The 21,164-nt window shown below is 39.3% G+C and overlaps 1 protein-coding gene across 6 annotated transcripts in view; it reads left to right on the top strand.

Moving 5' to 3' along the window:
• The window catches only part of Znf248 (zinc finger protein 248), a 41,328-nt gene extending 20,660 nt beyond the window's left edge, over positions 1-20,668 (top strand). For 2 of the 6 annotated variants that reach the window (XM_042273933.2, XM_076567705.1), the window contains 3 exons: positions 10,000-10,126; positions 10,403-10,492; positions 16,540-20,668. In XM_042273933.2, coding sequence (XP_042129867.2) covers positions 10,000-10,126; positions 10,403-10,492; positions 16,540-18,041 — 1,719 coding nt within the window. In that variant the 3' untranslated portion in view covers positions 18,042-20,668. The other 4 variants (XM_076567708.1, XM_076567706.1, XM_076567707.1 and 1 more) reach the window with 4 other exon arrangements.
• The last annotated feature ends 496 nt before the right edge of the window (positions 20,669-21,164 follow it).

Genomic DNA, 21,164 nt, shown 5'->3' with positions numbered 1-21,164 from the left:
GAGAAATTAACAGCAAATATCCCAAAAGCAACAGAATTGATTTTATAAAGAGAGCTGATTGGATCTTGCCTCGAATTGTACGGCAAAAACCCATATCTGGAGTTCGTACATTTTATACAGATGCCAACAAACAAGGAAAGGCAGGTTACAAATCAGAAAATTTAAGTAAAGTGGTACAAAGTCCTTATAATTCAGTGCAAAAATCAGAATTGTATGCTATTCTGTTGGTATTAATGGATTTTTCAGAACCTGTCAACATAGTAACTGACTCTCAGTATGCTGAAAGAGTGGTATTACATATTGAGACTGCAGAATTTATCCCTGATGCTTCAGAATTAACTTCACTATTTATTCAATTACAAGATACAATCAGGAAAAGGAGTCATCCTTTATATATAACTCACATCCGATCTCATACTGGTCTGCCAGGCCCTCTAGCACAAGGCAATGATGAGATTGATAAATTATTGATAGGAAATGTGCTGGAGGCCTCAGAATTTCATAAAAAACATCATGTCAATAGTAAAGGTTTAAAAAAGGATTTTTCCATAACCTGGCAACAAGCCAAAGAAATAGTAAAGAAATGTCCTACTTGTTCCTTCTATAATCAAACGCCATTACCAGCAGGATGTAACCCAAAGGGTACTCAGAGAAATGAAATCTGGCAGATGGATGTGTTTCACTTTGCAGAATTTGGAAAACTGAAATATGTACACCACACTATCGATACTTATTCAGGATTTCAATGGGCAACTGCTCTGAGTTCTGAAAAAGCTGATTCTGTAATCACTCATTTGCTAGAAGTTATGGCCATTATGGGTATACCTGCACAAATCAAAACTGACAATGCTCCATCATATGTCTCTGTTAAAATGAAACAGTTTTTTGCTTATTACAATATAAAGCATATTACAGGTATACCACATAATCCTACAGGTCAAGCAGTTATAGAAAGGTCAAACAGAACTCTAAAGGATATGCTAAATAAACAGAAAGGAGTAACAAAAAACCCCAGAAATAGACTGCATAATGCTCTATTAACTTTGAATTTTCTGAATGCCAATGAGAAAGGAACAACAGCTGCAGAGAGACATTGGGTAACAGAAAAAACTACAGAATTAAATCAGCCTATATACTTTAAGGATGTGCTGACCTCAGAATGGAAACCAGGGTATGTATTACGTTGGGGACGAGGTTTTGCTTTTGTTTCTACAGGAGAAGATAAGCTGTGGATACCATCAAAATTGATAAAGGTTCGATTTGAACAAGAAAAACCTCTTAATTAGAGGAGGTGATAGTTCATCAATCAGCATGAACATCCAATTTAAACTAACTTGTACCTGTAACACATGTCTTTTCATTTAATCAGATAATAACTTGCCAAAAAGGAACATCCCCAAAATTAGTCTTGGGGGAAGGTTTTTGTTTTTGTCTTTTAGGAGAATGAAGGTTAAGGAATCTGAAGGACACAAGACAAATGAGACAACTGAAGAAAAGGGACAAATCATCTATCCCAGGAAACAGAGTATATGGGAGTATATGGCATATGGGTATATATTATCTAAAAAATTTTATGTCTTCTTAAATGTTTGTTTCTGCTTTTCTCTAAAGATTTAACACTATTGGTTTTCTAATAGTCCCAGTTCAATTAAAATTTAAAGCTGACTTTGGAGTTGGAGAATGGCTCTCTCCTTCTTCAAACTCAAGCATGTTGTTAAAAGGAAAATGCAAACTCCCTGTATCATGCCAGAAAGAGCCATTTTCTGCTATGGGACAGGACAAAAGCCAAATTAATTAAGGGACTATTCTATTACTAATCTCAACTCTTTGATTCTATTCTGATTCTTTAAACTTTTCTTAAAGTATAAATTTTATATCAAAATTTACAAGATTGATATATATATATACATTTTAAATTTTGTTAAGATATGAATGGTCATATAGAGTACTAACTAATTCTAGAAAAAAAAGGCTTCAATTAGCTGCATATATATGTCTTTGTGTTCGAGTCTCTTATCAGTTTTCTGCAGGAAATCATGGCCAGGCCTAACATCAACTGAAATCTCCAGGAAGAAGATGGGGCCCCACAACAACAAACACAACAACAACAATTCCACGTGGACAATAATAATATCACTGAACTGACAAACATCATCTACAGATCAGCTTTGAACTACAAGGTGCTCAGAGCAATTTTGAGATGACTAGCTGAGATGATCCAGTCTCAAAGACTACTTGAATAAGGACTTGAGATAAACCCTGAACTTTGGCATTATACACAGACTGGATAATAATGAAGGATATAGTTACCTTTCCTAGAATTTGACAATTAACCTAAATTTTTCTTTCAGGATAAAGATAACTTCGCCCATACCCAGCAGGAAGCAATTTTAAGAATATGACACCCACATTGCCAAAGAAGTGGTGTGGGGCGGGTGGTTTTTTGGTTCTTTTAATGGGTTTTGGGTCTGGGATAATTTTCATTATTTAGGGGGGTAGGTTACAAGTTGTCAAGGGTTAGGAAAAAGGCTAAGCAAAGGAGATTAGATTTAAGGTTCTTGTTTAAAAAAAAAAAAGAGCCGGGCGTTGGTGGCGCACGCCTTTAATCCCAGCACTCGGGAGGCAGAGGCAGGCGGATCTCTGTGAGTTCGAGGCCAGCCTGGGCTACCAAGTGAGTTCCAGGAAAGGCGCAAAGCTACACAGAGAAACCCTGTCTCGAAAAACCAAAAAAAAATAAAAAATAAAATAAAAAAAAAAGGAAAGAAAGAAAAGAAAAAGACAATTACTAGTTTTAAATACTTTACATTATTACCAACTATTAGGATATAAAGAAATGAAAGTTAGTAGTTAGACATTACAATAGAAATTGTAGTCATATTAGATATGTTTTAAAAATTGAGCAGATGTATTTTAGACAGGTCATCTTCAAACCCTTCAGAGATCTACAGAATATGGCATTTAAAATGTTTTAATAACTTAGAAATTTTTCTTTTTTGAGACATGTCGGCTCCTGGCAGTACCAATCTACTTCAGAGAAAATATGGGCATTGAAGAAACTGCATATGGAGTTAATTTTCATTGTGGCAAAAGTTAGCCACTGGACAACAAAGTATCCTCAAATCAACAGAAAAAATGGACAGACAGAACACGAAACAAAGGACTACCAATTCCTGCCAAAACAAGTGTGGTTATGGCTTTATCAGACGGCATCTTCTGAGGCCAGGACAATATGGCACCATCCCTGAAGTGGCCTTCACAATCTGGAAAAGGTACAGTGCCCTTTTCTTTGAAGGCAGTTGAACAGGCAGTGGGCCGATGGCTTCTGTTGTGCAATGGAACAGCAACTGAAAGCTCACGCCTCTCAATAGTAGACTGGCATTTAATAGAGGGATGTGGAGAAGGGCATGCTTAGATGAAGCCATATATACACAGCCAAGAAGAATGGACAGCTGAATTCAAAAACCAACAATTTCCAGAATTTAAAATCCTGAATCATGACATGACACTAGTGGAATTCAGGTGTTTCTGGTACATGGACTGCTCTCACCCAATGTGAGGTTGAACTGTTGACCTTGTGTACAACCTACTTCACAAATGAGTCTGTCAGATACCATAAGCCTATAGGCTGAAGATGATGCCCCAACACTGTGGAGAAACCTCAGGTGACTGTCCAGGCAGCTGGCTGTTTCTGTCAACTCACAAAATTTTTGGAAGTTGCTTTTGTGCACTTCTTGTTTTTATTTTTGTTAGCTAATATTATTTCCTTCTTGGGTCTCTGAGAGAGTTGAAGATTAGTTAGTTATAGTTGAAGATTAATTAGGATAGAAAGTGAATTAGATACATTTTGGACTTACTAAAATAGGATAGATAAGGGAATTATTTTCTCTGATTTGTCAAATACAAATGGACTAGACATCGTTTAGGTATTTGTTACTTGTATATATTGTATATAGTTATTGTACTTTTGTATATAGTTTTTCTTTTGTTAGTTATAACCTTTTGCCTTTTTTCTTTTTATTAAAATAGAAAAGGGGAAATGTGGTGATATTTTATTTGTACTGAAATGTGATTTTAATTTTATGTTAATAAATAAAGTTGCCCTGGGGTCAGAGCTATTAGAGCCATAGCAAGAGCATGGTGGATAGAAGAGCTAGGTAGATTTCTGTGTGTTCAGGGATACGGCCAGTATTGGAGACATATGCCTTTAAGACCTGGAGGGCGGTACTTACAGGCAGTGATGAGGCAGTCATGTGGTTGGGTTTACAACCAATGAGAAGGCAGAACAGAAAGATTATTTAAACAGAGACACAGGAAGTACCTCCCTCTCTCGGGGAAGCTAGGAGCACTGCAGGAGGTAAGATTTTATCTCTGAGCTCTGACCTCTCGGCTTTTCTCTTTTACCTTGGCTCTGTGTTTCTTATTTTAATAATACGATTGGTTACATCTACAGACACTGAGCACAACAATTAATAAATGGGACCTCTTGAAACTGAGAAGCTTTTGTAGGGCAAAAGACACGGTCAATAAGACAAAAAGACAGCCTACAGAATGGGAAAAGATCTTCACCAACCCCACATCTGACAGAGGACTGATCTCCAAAGTATACTCAAGAAACTAGACATCAAAATACTGAACAATCCAATTAAAAAATGGGCTAAAGAGCTAAACAGAGAATTCTCAAAAGAAGAATCAAATGGCTGAAAGACATTTAAAGAAATGTTCAACATCCTTAATCATCAGAGAAATGTAAATCAAAACGACTCTGAGATACCACCTTACACCTGTCAGAATGGCTGAGATCAAAAACACTAATGACAGTCAATGTTGGAGAGGATGCAGAGCAAAGGGAACACTCCTCCACTGATGGTGGGAATGCAAACTTGTACAACCACTGTGGAAATCAGTATGGCGGTTTCTCAGAAAATTGGGAATTGATCTAACTCAAGACCCAGCCATACCACTCTTGGGCATATACCCAAGGAATGCTCAATCATACCACAAAGATACATGCTCAACTATGTTCATAGCAGCACTATTTGTAATAGCCAGAACCTGGAAACAACTTAGATGCCCGTCAACTGAAGAATGAATTAAGAAAATGTGGTACATATACACAATGGAGTACTACTCAGCAGAGAAAAACAATGACAACATGAAATTTGCAGGCAAATGGATGGAACTAGAAAATATCCTGAGTGAGGTAACCTAAACCCAGAAGGACAATCATGGTATGTACTCACTCATAAGTGGATACTAGATATAAAGTAAGGAACAATCAGACTGCAACCCACAGAACCTGGGAGGCTATATAGCAGGGGGGACCCTATTATAAGACTGTGGCTTATAATAAGATTTGGTTTTACTCAATTACTGGGCAAGCCTCAATGAAACATTTCACTATTAGGATAAGAATTTATACTGTATCAAGCTGATAATAGAAAAACAAACTAAATAAATAAATAAACACAAAGCAGGATTTAACGAATATAATAAAATAGAAAAAGACATCTGTATTCTATCTGTCCACAATAGAATGGGCTAGATAGCAAAGAAATAGAAAGTGCTGACTAGTTTTATGTCAGCTTGACACAAACCAAAGTCATCTGATAGGAGGGAACCTCAGATTGAGAAAATGCTTTTACAAAAATCTGGCTGTGGGCAGTTTTCCTAATTAGTGATTGACAGGGGAGGTTCTGGGCTGGTGGTCCTGGGTTCTATAAGAAAGCAAGCTGAGCAAGCCATGGGGAGCGAGCCAGTAAGCAGCATCCTTCCATGGCCTCTGCATCAACTCCTGCCTCCAGGTTTCAACCCTGTTTGACTTTAATGACTTCCTTCAGTGATAGCCTGTGGTGTAGAAGTGTAAGCTGGCTTGCTTTTGGTCATGTTGTTTCATCATAGCAATAGGATTTCTAACTATGACAGAAAGTAAGGGAAATATACAAACTCACAGAGACTAAACACAGAATTTTATGGTAATAGAGTCAAGGAAGAAACAAGGAAAATGTAAAAATCTTAAAATAGAGTGAAAATGAAAATAATGTACTAAAATCTATGGAACACAGTGGAGGTAATCCTAAGAAGAAAGTTTTTAGCTCTTTGTGACTACATCATTACATTTGAGAGATCTAAATAACTTGATGATGCACTTACATACAAACCGTGGAAAAAAATAAGAATAGACAACATCCCAAAACACTAGAAGGAAAGAGGTAATCGTAACCAGGGCTGAAATTAATAAAATAGAAACAAAATTACAAACAAACAGAAAATAAAGAGTTGATTCTTTGAAAAAGAATTGATGATTGACAAGGGTAGAGACCCACAGAGGTTTCCTAGTGAGAACTTACTCAGGGTCCGAGAATCTGAGCTTGCTTTACCTAGCAGGGCTGCGTAAAGGGATGACCATGGGCATGGTCACCAGGTGTTTGGAAGGGTCTACACTTGGCTGTGCAGTGTGCTTGATCTAGCAAGGGGGAGGTCTTTTGCCCCGGCCATTGGCATTGTTGTAAAAAGTCTCGTTGAAGAGGCAGAAGGGCCGTTGGGTTTTGATCCAGGTCTTCCCGAAGCTATCCTGTGTTTCTGTCTCCTCTTCTCTTTCTATCTACAAGTTTCTTATCCTTCTCTTCTTCTCATAGGAACCCTTTTAAATGGTGGGAGCTGGACTCCCACAGACAAGCCATTAAACAAATTAAACTCCCCCTCCACAAGAAAAGACTCATTAATAAAATTACAGATGAAAGAGGAGACATTAGAACAAATACTGAGGAAATTAAGAGATTCATTAAGAAAATACTTTAAAAACTTATATTACACTAAACTTGAAAATCCAAAAGAAACAGATGAATTTCTAAATGTGTATAATCCACTAAAGTTAAATCAGAATGAGATAAATAATAATAGACCCTAAGAACCAATGAGGTAGAAATATTAATTTAAAATCTCCAACTGAAAACAGGATCAGATAGGTTCAGAACAGAGTTCTGACAGATTTTCAAAGAAGAAAATTAATGTCAAATTATTCCATAAAATAAAAAGGATGGAACCCTTCCATTATTATTATTATTATTATTATTATTATTATTATTATTAAAAGATAAGTTCTCACTGTGTTATCCTTGCTGTCATGAAATTCACTATGTAGACAGGCTGACTTCAAACTCACAGAGACTCACCTGCCTCTACTTCCAAATCTGTGATTAAAGTTGTGCACCACCATGCTTTGCCCAAATTCTTTTTATGAAGCCAGTATTGTTGTGATACCAAAACCAGGCAAAGACCCAACAAAGAGAATTATAGGACCAATTTGATGAACTCAGACATAAAAGAGCTTTCTATAAAGAACTTACAAATCAAATTCAAGAACATTTTAAAAAGATCATCTACCATGATCAAGTCGGCTTCATCTCAATGATAGAGGGATAGTTCAACATGTGTAAATCAATAAATATAATCTACCACATAAGTAGTTTCAAAGACAGAAACCACATGGTCATCTCATTAGGTGCAGAAAAAGCCTTTGATAAAATCCAACATCCTTTCATGATAAAAGTCCTGGAGAATCTAAGGATACAGGGACATATGCTACCGTAAAGACAGTGCAGTAAGCCCAGAGCCATCATCATACTAAGTGGAGAAAACTTTGAAGCATATCTACTTAGGGTTAAGATTATCCACTCCTGTCCAACATAGTACTTGAAGTCTCACCGAGAGCAGCAAGACACCAGGAGGAGACAAGAGGATACAAATAGGAAAGGACAAACTCAAAAGTACCAATATTTGCAGATGATACAATCCTATACATAAGAGAAGGTAAAGACTCCGCCAGAACTAAAGCCCAGCAGAGTATCAGGATACAATGTAACACACAAAAAGTCAGGAGCCTTCTTACATGCCACCTTTTTAAAAAGATAAATCCAACTAAGGAATTGAAAGACCTGTACAATGAAAACTTTAAGATATTGAAGAAAGAAATTAGTGAAGATGCAGTGTAACATGAACCTTAAAAGGTTTTATAACAAAAAAACCGGGAGCCAAATATTGGGGTAAAAGCTGAAAGGTCAGAGAAACAGACTAAGCCAGCCATGTTCTTACCTCTACGAAATCCTCAGCCTCAAGAGAGTGAGTTCCCATTTCCTCAGGCCTTATATACTCTTTTCTGCCCTGCCATTTTACTTCCTGGGATTAAAGGTGTGTGTGCTTCCCAAGCAAAGGCATGAGATCTCAAATGCTGAGATTAAAGGTATGTGCCACCACGCCTGGCTCTGTTCCCAGTGTGGTCTTGAACTCACAGAGATCCAGATCTGTCTCCTGAGTGATAGGATTAAGGGTGTGTGCCATCACTGTCTGGCCTTTTTGTCTAATCTAGTGGCTGGCTCTGCCCTCTGATCCCCATATAAGTTTTATTGGGGTACACAATCTATCACCACAATTCAGGAAGGTGGAAAGACCTCCCATTTTCATATACTGATAGTATTAATATTGTGAACTGGCCACCGTACTCAAAGCAATCTACAGATCCAGTACAGTCCCCTTTAAAAATCTCAACATAATTCTTCACAGAAATTGGAAAAAAAAAAACTTTCAAAATTCATATGGAAAAACAGAAGACCCAGGACAACCCACATCCCCCCAAACAATAAAATACACTGCTGGAGGAATCACCAGTTTTAAGTTATAAGATAGAGCTGTAGTAATAAAAGTCATATAACGGTGTCTTTAAAATAAACACATTGATTAATGGAATGGAATTGAGGACCCAGATAAACCTCTTAGACTTACATCCATGTGAATCTTGAAAAAGAGGCCCAGAATACATATTGGAGAAGACAGCCTCTTCAACAAGTAGTGGCCTCCCTGAGTAGCTGCATGTCAAAGATTGAAACAGCATCTTCCCTCTCACTTCTAATAAAAGTCCAAAATAAAAACTGGTTCCAGGACCTCAGCCTAAGACTTGATACCCAGAACCTATTAGAGGAAAAGGGTGGTACTTTTCAACTAACAGGCACAGGTGAGGCTTTCTGAACAGTGTCCTGATAGCATAGTCAACCAAAAGCTGATAAATGGGACCTCGTGAAACTGTACAGCAGAAGACATCATTATTCAAGTGAAGTTGCAGCCTGCGGGGTCTGTTACTAGCCATCCCCGGGGGACTGTTCACAGTCCCGTCGCCATTCGGGGTGACTACACTGTGGAAACAGAGCTAACCACCCACCATCTTTGTAATCATCACCTCTGAAGAGCAGCTTTAGAGAATATAGGGCTACTAATAATAGTGTCCTGTGTACTAATCTGTAATCACTGTGTGAGTGGGTAAAGAACCAGGAAAAGGAATAGAAAACTTTTCAGAGGACAATAGCCTTTGGTCTGCTATCTTAACCTTTTCCAACAACACACACATATCACACCCTTCATGTATCTGTTGAGTTCTCCCATCCTTTCTTTATTTTTTTTCTGAATTTCGTGTTTTATTGAACATATTAGCCACAATTTATTTTGAAGTTTATATTTAATCATTTCAGTAACTGAGTCACCATGGGTCTGCTTATATTGCTTATTTTACTCCTTGTTCACTATTGGTTCAAATACCATGACGTTGTCTACTATATTTAATAAAACTACTGTGCTTAAAAAAATGTCCATGAGCTATACAGAGAAACCCTGTCTTGAAAAACCAAAAAAAAATCTACTCCCAGGTTTGCAATGTCCATTTGATAAATGTACATTTATGTGTTCTTACCAGGTCACATAGGCACTTTGAAAATAGGAACTGTGGTTTTTGCTTGCCTCAGCATATTCATAGCAACTAAAACACTCCTAGACTTTAGCAGAATCTCAGTTTGTATAAGCTATTTTCTTTTATTCTACATAGTGTAACAATCAAGGGGGGGATAATGCTGTTCATTATTTTTCAGTAAACTCTAAAGAAACTCGGTCTGCTAAATCTTCTCTATGTTGCCCAGTCCTGATGACCTCATACAAGAAAAGAGTCTTTTGTTACAGGAGCACGTGTCATTCAAGGATGTGTGTGTGGATTTCACCAAGGAAGAGTGGTATTTGCTGGACCCTGCTCAGAAAGTGCTTTACAGAGATGTGATCCTGGAGAACTATAGCAACTTTGTCTCAGTAGGTAAGGGTTTTCCTCAGTGGCTGCCAGTCACACACATTTCCAAGATGGGGAGGGAATGTTTGTAATGTCCAATTTGAGGCTTAGGAGTCCTAAGGCTTTAGGGTCTGAGATGATGTATCTCTCTTTGCTGTGACAGTGGTGTATGCTCACCTCTCTGCAGGATGTTGAGGGCCTTCCTGAGCCGTAGCTGAAGCTGTGCGTTTCTTTTCCTTCATTTTTTTCAGTTCACAAAGCTAAGCTATTGAGCACCCAGCCTGGGTTATTTTGTCTTAACAGGGCATTGTGTGACTAAGCCAGATGTGATCTTCAAGATAGAGCAAGGAGAAGATCCCTGGATACCAGAAAACAGATTCCAATGCCACCCAGGTACAGTAGTGAGTTCACTGGCCAGAGAAAGTAGCCTGGTGTCATTGGGTAAGGTAGGTTACTGCCTTAGGGTTTCTATTGCTGTGAAGAGACACCATAACCACAGCAACTCTTACAAAGGAAAAGACTGGGGCTGGTTTACAGCTCAGAGGTTTAGTTCATCGTCATCATGGTGGGAAGTATGGTGGCATACAGGCAGACATGGTGCTGGAGAGGTAGCTGAGAGTATGCATCTGGATTCACAGGCAGCCGTAAGAGACAGTGAGCCATTAAGCCTGGCTTGAGATTCTGAAACCTCAAAGCCCACTCCCCAGTGACACACTTCCTCCAACAAGGACACACCTCCTAATCCCTCTCAAGTAGTGCCACTCTCTGGTGTCCAGACATTAAACTCTATGAGCCTGTGGGGGCCATCCTATTCAAACTACCACAATTACCTTTGGAATATTATTTCAGAAATGTTCTATTTTACTCCAGACCTCTGGAAATGACCAAGGACAGCTTCCCACAACTTGTTGCCTTAATGATTCCTCTGTCTGTCTCTTGTTCATAAACACCTTTTCTTTTCTTTTTTAAAATTTTATTTATTATGTATACAGTGTTCTGTTTACATGTACGTCTGCAGGCCAGAAGAGGGCACCAGATCTCAATACAGATGGTTGTGAGCCATGATGTGGGTGCAGGGAATTGAACTTAGGACCTCTGGAAGAGCAGCCAGTGCTCTTAACCTCTGAGGTATCTCTCCAGCCCAATACTTTCTTTTCTTGGACATTTTAGAGTGTTTTATTTTTACCATAAATCCAAAGTCAGTTGACTTCATCTTAGATTTTTTTCTTGGTTAATTTATCTTTATCTTTACAAATTATGCACCTTCTCTCTATTTTCTTTAGATACCTTTCATTAGCATATACCCATGTACTTCCATATATTCCACTTAACAGATATATAATGGTGAACATTCACTGTGGTACAGTCATGTTCTAGGTAACTGAGAGAATAATGTAGAAGATATTATAGAATATATACTACAGTGAAGAGCAAAATCATGTAGATACAATTATTTGTTTTCATATACGCTTAAGTACATACACATATTTGTGTATACACACAGGTATTGGTTGGTGGTAAGTATGATAAGGAGAGCCCACACACTGGAAGGGAGACTAAAGTATGATGATGTTATGCTATTTGGCACAGAGATCAGAGAAAACTTAAATGAGTTTAACATTGTGTTACATGTAATACTTTAAGGGAGTAAGAATAAACCATCTGGACTGAAAGTATTCTAGACAGAGAGAATTAGAGGTTCCAGGCCTCTAGGACAGGTTTGTTCTGTTTGAACAGTAGTGGACTGACCATCGTGGCTGGGAAGTAAGGTATTTGGGAAAGACAGGTGGAATGGTGGTGTGAGTAGTATCCCCGTGGTTCCTGGAAGATACAGTAATTTTATCCTGAGGGATGCAAGAAACCCCGTTTTGAGTTGATGTAGACCAGACTGAATCATCAGACTTATTTTCAGCTTCAAAGGATTTGTCTAGCTTGAGCAGTAGTTGTGAGGATGTGTTTAGTGGGTGGACATGAGCTAGGAAGGGACACCAGCTAAGAAACTCCTGTGTACTCCAGAAGAAAGGGTAGTGGCCAAGGCCATCTCAGAGGCGCTGAGAAGTGCTGGGTTGTATGGATCTTGAAGACAGAGCCACGAGATTGCTGTTGGAAAAGGAGTACAGGAGAGTCAAACATGACTTGAAGTTTTTGTCTCAAGCAGCTGGACAAGTTAGGAAGCCACTTACTGAGATAGAGAAGACACAGGACAAGCATGATTGCGGAAGGATTGTTATAGACTCAGTTCTAAATGGAAAAAGTTGGAGGCAACTGCTCAAATCTGGCCCGGAGTTCACTTCAAGGTTGGAGTTACCCAAGGGTGGAATGCCTTGCTGAGGCTGGAACTGGATGTATCTATTTGAAGGCATCAATTTTAGGTGGTATGATGGTGTGTGGTTAGATGAAATGTAGAGCCGAGATAGGTAGATGTCCTTTTTTTTTTTTTTTTTGTTTTTGTTTTTGTTTTTGTTTTTGTTTTTGTTTTTCGAGACAGGGTTTCTCTGTGTAGCTTTGCGCCTTTCCTGGAGCTCACTTGGTAGCCCAGGCTGGCCTCGAACTCACAGAGATCCGCCTGGCTCTGCCTCCCAAGTGCTGGGATTAAAGGCGTGCGCCACCAACGCCCGGCTGGTAGATGTCCTTTTAAAAGACCCGACAGTGAACATCCTCGGTGCAGTCCTGGCTGCGGCTGCTGCTGCTCTTCTCTCTTTCTGTTTGGTCTTCATGCCCCTCTTGCCTCTGCCCCCATCCATATTGCTTCCTCTCTGTTTCCCTTTAAAACATAAAAGATACTTCAGTTGTGAGGAAGTGCCCCATGCCATAGTTTCCAGCCCCCTTTCTAGGCCATGGTTTTAGAGCTAGAGCATGGTTTTAGATGCTCAGCTAGAGCAATCATGGGGTGATATACCTTTATGAAGTTATTAAATCCATCCATTGGAGGAGAGGTGGAAGGAAAACCTACGCCACACAAATCTGATTCCCTTTCTGAGGAATGAAGTATCTTCCCACCTTACCATCTTAGTACTTCCTCTGGGTGGCATCGTGGGTTCCCTGTACTACATCTGTTCAGCTCTTGCTGTCTTCATCTTACTCTTGCTATTTTTCTTTCAAAGCCACCTGCACTTGTTCATAAGATTACTTTTCACTAAGCACACGCAGAAGCCCTCATGTCTGTGTTCTCTTCCTTCTTACCCTGGTGTAATTCCTGCGGTGGTTTCTTTTCGCTGCTGCTGCTGCTGCTGCTGCTGCTCCTCCTCCTCCTCCTCCTCCCCTCTCCTCCTCCCCCACTTCACCTTTCCTTTTTGGTTTTTCAAGACAGGGTTTCTCTGTGTTACAGCCCTAGCTGTCCTGGAACTTGCTCTGTAGACCAGGCTGGCCTCGAACTCACAGAGATCCGCCTGGCTCTGCCTCCCGAGTGCTGGGATTCAAGGTGTGTGCCACTGTGCTCTGCTGTTGTTGCCCCACCCTTCTCACATGCAGCATCCGGGTTTTCTTTCACTAGCCTGATGGTAGCCCATAGAAATAAAGTATTCCAACTACTACATGATTCTGTTCTGCCTGTCTATTTCTTTTTGTTCTCTAGAATTTATACTAAGCCTCATAATTTCTGTCTTAGTTAGGGTTTATTTAGCTGTGATAAAACATCATGACCAAAAGCAACTTGGGGAGGAAAGGGTTTATTTGGCGTATGTATCTTGAATCATAGTCCACCGAGGGAAGCCAAGGCAGGAACTCGGAACAGGTGGGAACCTGGAGGCAGGAGCTGATGTAGAGGCCGTCGAGGAGTGCTGCTTACTGGCTTGCTCATCCTGCTTTCTTACAGCACCCAGGACCACCAGCCCAGGGATGGCACCAGCCGCATTGGGCTGGGCCCTCCCCCATCAGTAATTAGCAAATGCCCTACAGGCTTGCCTACAGTGGGACCTTATGGAGGCAATTTCTCAATTGAGTTTCCCTCCCCTCAGAGGACTATTGCTCTGCCAAGTTGACAGAAAACCAGCCAGCACACTTTTCTGTACCTGAAGTACGTCTGTAATCTCTCCTTCGTCTAAATTTTCATTTCCTTTTAATATTTTTTCAAATAAGTAATACTGTATCTGTGACATTGTGTTTAGACATTGTGTGCTTACTATATCCATTAAGTCGGAGCACATTTTTGCTATTACTAGCATATATTTTGTTTCTACAACCCTCCAGTGGCTATAGGCCCAGAACTCAGATCTGATCATCCAGGTTGCATAGGATTTCTTTCCCACTGAGATTTTCTTCCAAAAAGAAGGATCTCTTAGTTGTCCTCTTCTGGTCTATTGGATGCTGCTGTTCAGGTCAGCTATGGATCCAGGCCTCAGAGGAGTCATCCTCTTGGTACATTTAGGAAGTGTTCTGCAGCAAGTTTCCTACCTGTGCTTAGTATACATTCCCACAGTCTCCTGTAGATTCCAACTCATCGGGGAGAAGTCAAGGATAATCCACGCTTACATTGCTGTCTAGAATCACTACTTGACATTTCCTCAGAGGATGCAAAGGAAACAGACTAGTAATGGCTGCCAAGAGCCAGGCTCGGGTTCTGGCAAGAGATGCAGCATCAAGCAGAGGACTTCTTTCATGTTACAGTGAGTCACGTGGACACTGCCTGTGATGGATAGAGCAAGTGGAGTCTGGTGGTGGTGTGGATGTTGTGGGAGAGTTTGGTTTTCATTCTCTGTATTGTTTTTCATCATTTTTCAAGTAAGGTAGCATTTTATTGAAGGATGTGTAGGTTCTCAAGCGAATCAAGGCTGAAATGTGCCTGGTTGAGGAAGGAACATTGCTGGTGATGAGCAGTTATCTGTCAGATATGGAGCTAGCACTATAGAGAGTTTTTTTTTTTCATCCCTCTATATACAGATTTTTAATGGGTATATTGAGTGTAGATTTAAACTTAAGTGTGGATCAATTGATATAACGTTTTATTTGTTTGCTTATTTTGTTTTGAATTATTTTTGCTAGGATCATAACTTTAATTGTTGGTCTTTAGGACAGTAGAGTGCCATAGCTTTTTTTTAATTAAGCATATGATTAACATTCTTGCATTGAGTACCAACAGTTAAGGATAGCCAAGATTTTTGTGATAAAGTGTACTGAAAGTCTCAGTGAAAGATACAGAAATATGATTGTTAGGGGTCCCACATATAAATAAAACACAGGTGATGCTATATGTTAAAGCAGAAAACCTATGCGTAAATGAAACACCTAGAAATAAAGACAGGCTTAAACACACAGTAAAGAAAAATACGTACACCGAGGGCTTCAGAGTAACCAGGATGTGAACAGATGGCATATGAGGCAGAATATACAACGGGCTTGGTGTCAACCATGTTTGGACTCTGCCAAACCTACTTCTTCCTTTGTTACAGTTCTCAGATAGTCTGCGTGTTTAAAAACTATTCAACTGCTCCTTGGTGAATTTTCTGTTCCTTGGATAACAACTCAGATAACTTCCACCTGCTAATACTACAGCATGTTTGGAGTTTATTTTACCTTTTCCAGCATGCTTTCCCATAGCATTTCAGAAAATGATTCCTCTAAATAAAGGGGAAGAAAAGAACCTCTAGATCCTGGACTTTCAGACTGTCCTTTCGGACCTGAAGCAGTGGGTGTTTCTAGAACTCTCCTCATTTGTTTGGCGTCTGATGGGGACCTCCTCCAGTGCTGTGGGAGGCGTCAGGCTCACTGTGTCTCATTCCCACCCAGTGCAGTTCACCCTCTACAAGCCCTTGGCTGCTGATCTTTGCTGCCATTTTGCTGGTTTTCGTCATTTGTTGGGCTCACCTTTTCAATAGTGTGACTTCTGAATCAGCCACTCTAGTTTCCTGTGAATTGCATTTTGCTCCAACCTTTTTGTGTCTGGTTTTGAAGTTTATATTTATAGTGTTTTAAATATTATAACCAGTTCCCCATCCCTGCTTCCACAGCAGCATATTTGTTTTTTTATCCTCAAACCCGGATGCTAAAGAAAATATGTTGGATTCAGTTTTTTACCAGGAAACAATCTACTTTTTAAAAAATAATTTATTTTTATTTTATGTGCATTTTTATTTTGCCTGCATGTATGGTTGTGTGAGGGTGTCAGATATTGGAGTTATAGACAGGTGTGAGCTGCCATGCAGATGCTGGGAATTGAACCCAGGTTCTCTAGAAGAGCAGTCAGTGTTCTTAACCACTGAGCCATCTCTCCAGTCCCAGGAAACTGAATCTAAAACAAAACACTTAACCATAGAGTTGAAAATTTCTGTAAAAGTCCACACATCCATCAGAAATATGTTAAGATATTTCAGCTTCCCAAGTCCCTCCTCTGCTTTGTGGATGGACTTCTTTTCTGTGTATTTTCGTACCCCTAGCAAAAACCTTTCTTTAAAAAGAAAGACAAGTATTCATAAGGTGTGGTGATTTTTTTTTCTCATTTGTAGAAAGGAAATGGAAAGTGGATGACCTATTAGAGAGCAGCCAGGAAAATCAAGATGAACATTTTTGGCCATTCATGCTCACCAACAAGATCATACACGTAGAAGGTGGCGGTACCACACGAAAAACTTCCAGTCTAGAAATGGACCCTGTTTCTTCAAGAAGTTTTCTGCTCAAAATATGTGACTCGTGTGAAATGAATTTAAAAAATATTTCAGGTGTAATTATTAGTAAAAAGAACTATTCTAGAAAGAAGCTGAATGAGTTTAATGTAGGGGAGAAGTCACTCCCTAATAATAGGCATGAGAAAATTCCTGTAGGAGCGAAATCCTTTAAATATAATGAGAAACCAAATGGCCTCAGCCTTTGCCAGGCTCTCACTCAGCCGGTTTCTGATCAGCCTTTTGAGTACAATGAAGATGGACAAGGCTTCAGTGAGGAAGTGGCCCTTTGTACGAATCAGCACTCTCAGCTAAGGGAGACGCTTTATAAACACACTGAATGTGGAAGAACTTTCATTGATGGTCTGAAGCTCAGTGTGTCTCCAAAACCTCATTTGCATATGGAGCCACATGAATGCAGTATTTGTAGAAAGTCCTTCTATGTGGATCTACAGTTTGGACATCAGAGAGCTCTTCTTCCGAGAAACAATCCTTGTGAGCGTAGTGAATATGAGGAAATCTTCCGTGATGGTTCAGCTCACATTGTTCATCAGGAAGCTTACCCAAGAAAGATTGCCCCAGAGTACAAAATGAGTAGCAAAACTTGGGGGAAATCAGCTCTCTTTAGACATCAGATAGTACAGATGGGGGGAAAACCCTATGAATACCATGAAAATGGGAAAATTTTCAGCAAGAAATCACATCCCACCCAGTCTCGAAGAGCTCACTTGGGAGAAAAAACCTTTGAATGTGGTGAGTGTGGTAAAATGTTTTGGGAGAAATCAAACCTTACCCAACACCAGAGAACACACACAGGAGAGAAACCATATGAATGTACTGAATGTGGGAAAGCCTTTTGCCAAAAACCACACCTTACCAACCACCAGCGAACACATACGGGAGAAAAACCCTATGAATGCAAGCAGTGTGGGAAAACATTCTGTGTCAAGTCAAACCTTACTGAACATCAAAGAACACACACAGGGGAGAAGCCCTATGAATGCAATGCGTGTAGGAAGTCCTTCTGCCACAGGTCAGCCCTCACTGTCCATCAGAGAACACATACAGGGGAGAAACCATTTATATGCAATGAGTGTGGGAAGTCATTTTGTGTGAAGTCAAACCTGATTGTACATCAAAGAACTCACACAGGGGAGAAACCCTACAAATGCAATGAATGTGGGAAAATGTTCTGTGAAAAATCAGCTCTTACCAAACACCAGAGGACTCACACAGGGGAGAAGCCCTATGAGTGTAACGTGTGCGGGAAGACCTTCAGTCAGAGGTCAGTGCTCACCAAGCATCAGAGAATTCACACGAGGATGAAGGCTCTTTCAGCATCCTGAATGTTCATCTTGCTTATGCCTGTCAAGTTGGTTGTACAGTTTTTAAAATGAGCTTAGAGACTGCCAAAGAATGCCACAGAGTACCAGAAAATGCCATTTTGTTGAAATGTATGAAAGTTTTTAAGAAAATAAAAAACTTTCATTAGAAAGATTGTATTGAAGGGAAATCATTCATATAAACAATATGGTTAAAAAATATCTATAGAGTTTAAATTGTGTGGTGTCTTCCAAATGTGTTTCAAAAATGTATTTTAAATATAATGGGTAATATTAATTTTACTTGTATTCATAAGAGTGTATGAAACTTAAAAATGAGTGACAATAACATTAAACATGTATGTAAAGAACATCTGATGTTTATAGACCTTGTGTGAGTATGCTAATGTAACATTTATGTAATTTAGGAAGTGCTCGATTTATGTATTGGAACCCAGTAAGGATGTGAGGAAAAAATTTGAACCCTTAGTGTAATAACTATAATAGTATACTTTCCATATACTAAGTACCACCAGTGTCTTTGTAGGTTGATAAGATTATGTATGTTTATGGACATATGTGTGAATGTGGGTCTATATGTTTGCATATGTAAATATGTTTATATGCATGTACCTATACACAAATGGTGATGTCGTAAGGGCAGCTCACACCAACTTACAAGTGCTGATAATTGTTAAAATTTCAGGAATTTTGTGAATACATTGTTTAAAATTATTGAAGTTACAGGTAAGTTATGTTGAGAGCAAAGGAAATAAATGGCACTCACCGTTCCTAATAATTTGCTGTCTTTCACTGTTATCTTCGCTGCTACCGTTGGCCTTCATGCTGAGAGCACTGTAGAATGGGTACCGCTGCTCATCTCTCCCGGATTCCACCACATCCATCCCACTCTCATGTTGGTAGCTTGGCCTTAGAACACTGACTGGGGAAACTGGCAGACCGTGTGTCAGGGGATTGATCTTCTCAGAGAAGCTGTGTGTATATAAACTCTATGGCAGATTTAAAGTATAAGCCAGCCATCTTTCCATTTCCTAAAACAAATAAGTGGCTATAGCCATCATTACCAAACTGCCTCTATAGTAAAGAAGCCACAGGATGGTTTATTGAGCCTTTTAATTACCTCAGAATTGTCCAGTTCTAAATATTTCCATTTTCTTGATAGGTTGGTCAGTATATATTTCAAATGTCATTCATTCTCTCTCTCTCTCTCTCTCTCTCTCTCTCTCTCTCTCTCTCTCTCTCTCTCTCCCTCTCTCTCTCTCTCTAACACACACATACACACAAAACATTATCACATACTTTTTCACTATTCTGGACCATAAATAAGTATGGCCATTATTACCAAACTACCCATTTGGTGAAGATATCATACATATTTCTAAGGGTTTTTCTTAACTACCTCTGTGTCGATCGTAAAAATGCTGTTAATTAAAAATGGTATTTACATGACTTAACATAAGTTGTCAATGGTAATGCTGCACTCTAAAAAAATATGGTAGTGTATAATAAAATACTCATTTTATACCCTTGAAATATTCAATGTGTAGCTATTGAGGCATGTAGCCATAGTTCTGTGTAATTCAGTAACTATATACTTATATTTAGAACTATAGACTCCTGTATAGTGTCTCTACCTCCTTTCTTCTATTCCCAATACCTCCTGGAAACACATTGATTAATCAGTAGTTTAAGAGATGCTACTCACCTTCTTTGCTGAGCTGAGTTTTATTTCTTTTTCCTCCTCCCCAGATGGTTTGGGGAATAAATCCAGATTAGTCAGAACTAATCATGACAACTCCATTTTGACAATTTTGTTGAAGTTAGAGAATGCTATGTAATACTGGAATAGATCTCTGTGATGAAGTTGTCATAAAATGAGACAATATAAGAGACATGAAAAGAGATCATACCATTTGGGTGCATTTATTTACATCTGTATATGACACTGGCATATAGTCTGGTCTGGAAGGGCAGTGACCCAAGGATGGCAGTGCACACAGCATAAAAAGCTGACCCAATATGATGTCGCTGAGCTTTTTAGCCCTCTACACTACTTTCTTTGTATTATTTTCAACAATACCTGTTACTTGTTTATTATTAGGTCTGTCTGATACTAAGAGTTGAGGCATTCCAGCTAATAACAGAAGTCACTTTTCCAAGTGCTAACATTCCGTATAATGGTTTGTGGGAAAATCTCTTTTCATCGTGCGAGGCACAGATGGATTGTTTTTAAAGTCACGGCTCTTTTTGGTGAAAAATAGAATGCCTCAAATAAAAAGATATTAATGGTAGACTAACTCTAGTAATGTGGTCCAGGAACAAGGGATGTTGAAACACACCAAGACTAGTGTCTACAGGTAGCCATTCTGCCAAGAATGTAAACTGAATTAGCATATCCCGGTTAAAGCTGATGTCATTGAGAAGATACTGTTACTACCAAAATTATGGCACCAAATTGCTAGTACCTTATTTTGAAGAACTCAGCCAGATGCAACGGCAGGTGAGCCCAGAGAAGAGTGGAGGGAGAGTCTAGGTAGCAAAAATGTAGAAAAAGCAGCTTAGGGTTTTCATTTCTGTAAATTCATAAACTCTGAGCATTGGAAATAAAGTTATTGTACTTATTGAAACAATTCTTTTTCTCTGTGTTGTGCTTCCATATGAGTAAAATTTGATATGAATAAATTCCTTTTGAAATCACCTGCTACTAATGGGTTGAGGTTACCCACTTTTCCTCATCCTTCAGTGAAGCCATTTTCACTGAGGTTGATTTCTTCTCCCCAAGATCAAACCATCCTTCTGATCACTTTTCCTATTTTAATTTTTCTTTGTAGCATTTTAAATCACCATATCCTTTGCAAATGTACTGTGTGTGTAGAGCTGACTTTAAATAGAGTGAAGTACAAATGGATTTTCTTTTTTTAAAAAATATTTTTATTTTATAATTAACTTAATTTCACCTATCAGCCACAGATTGCCCCGTTCTCCCTCCTCCCACCCCCCAGCCCTCCCCGCCAACCCCTCCCCATTCACACCTCCTCCAAGGCAAGGTCTCCCCTGGGGAGTCAGCCCAGCCTGGTAGACTCAGCAGAGGCAGTTCCAGTCCCCTCCTCCCTACACCAAGGCTGA

Source organism: Peromyscus maniculatus, chromosome 3 (genome assembly GCF_049852395.1).
Source record: "Peromyscus maniculatus bairdii isolate BWxNUB_F1_BW_parent chromosome 3, HU_Pman_BW_mat_3.1, whole genome shotgun sequence".
Taxonomy (NCBI): domain Eukaryota; kingdom Metazoa; phylum Chordata; class Mammalia; order Rodentia; family Cricetidae; genus Peromyscus; species Peromyscus maniculatus.
This window is presented reverse-complemented; position numbering and strand designations above follow the sequence as displayed.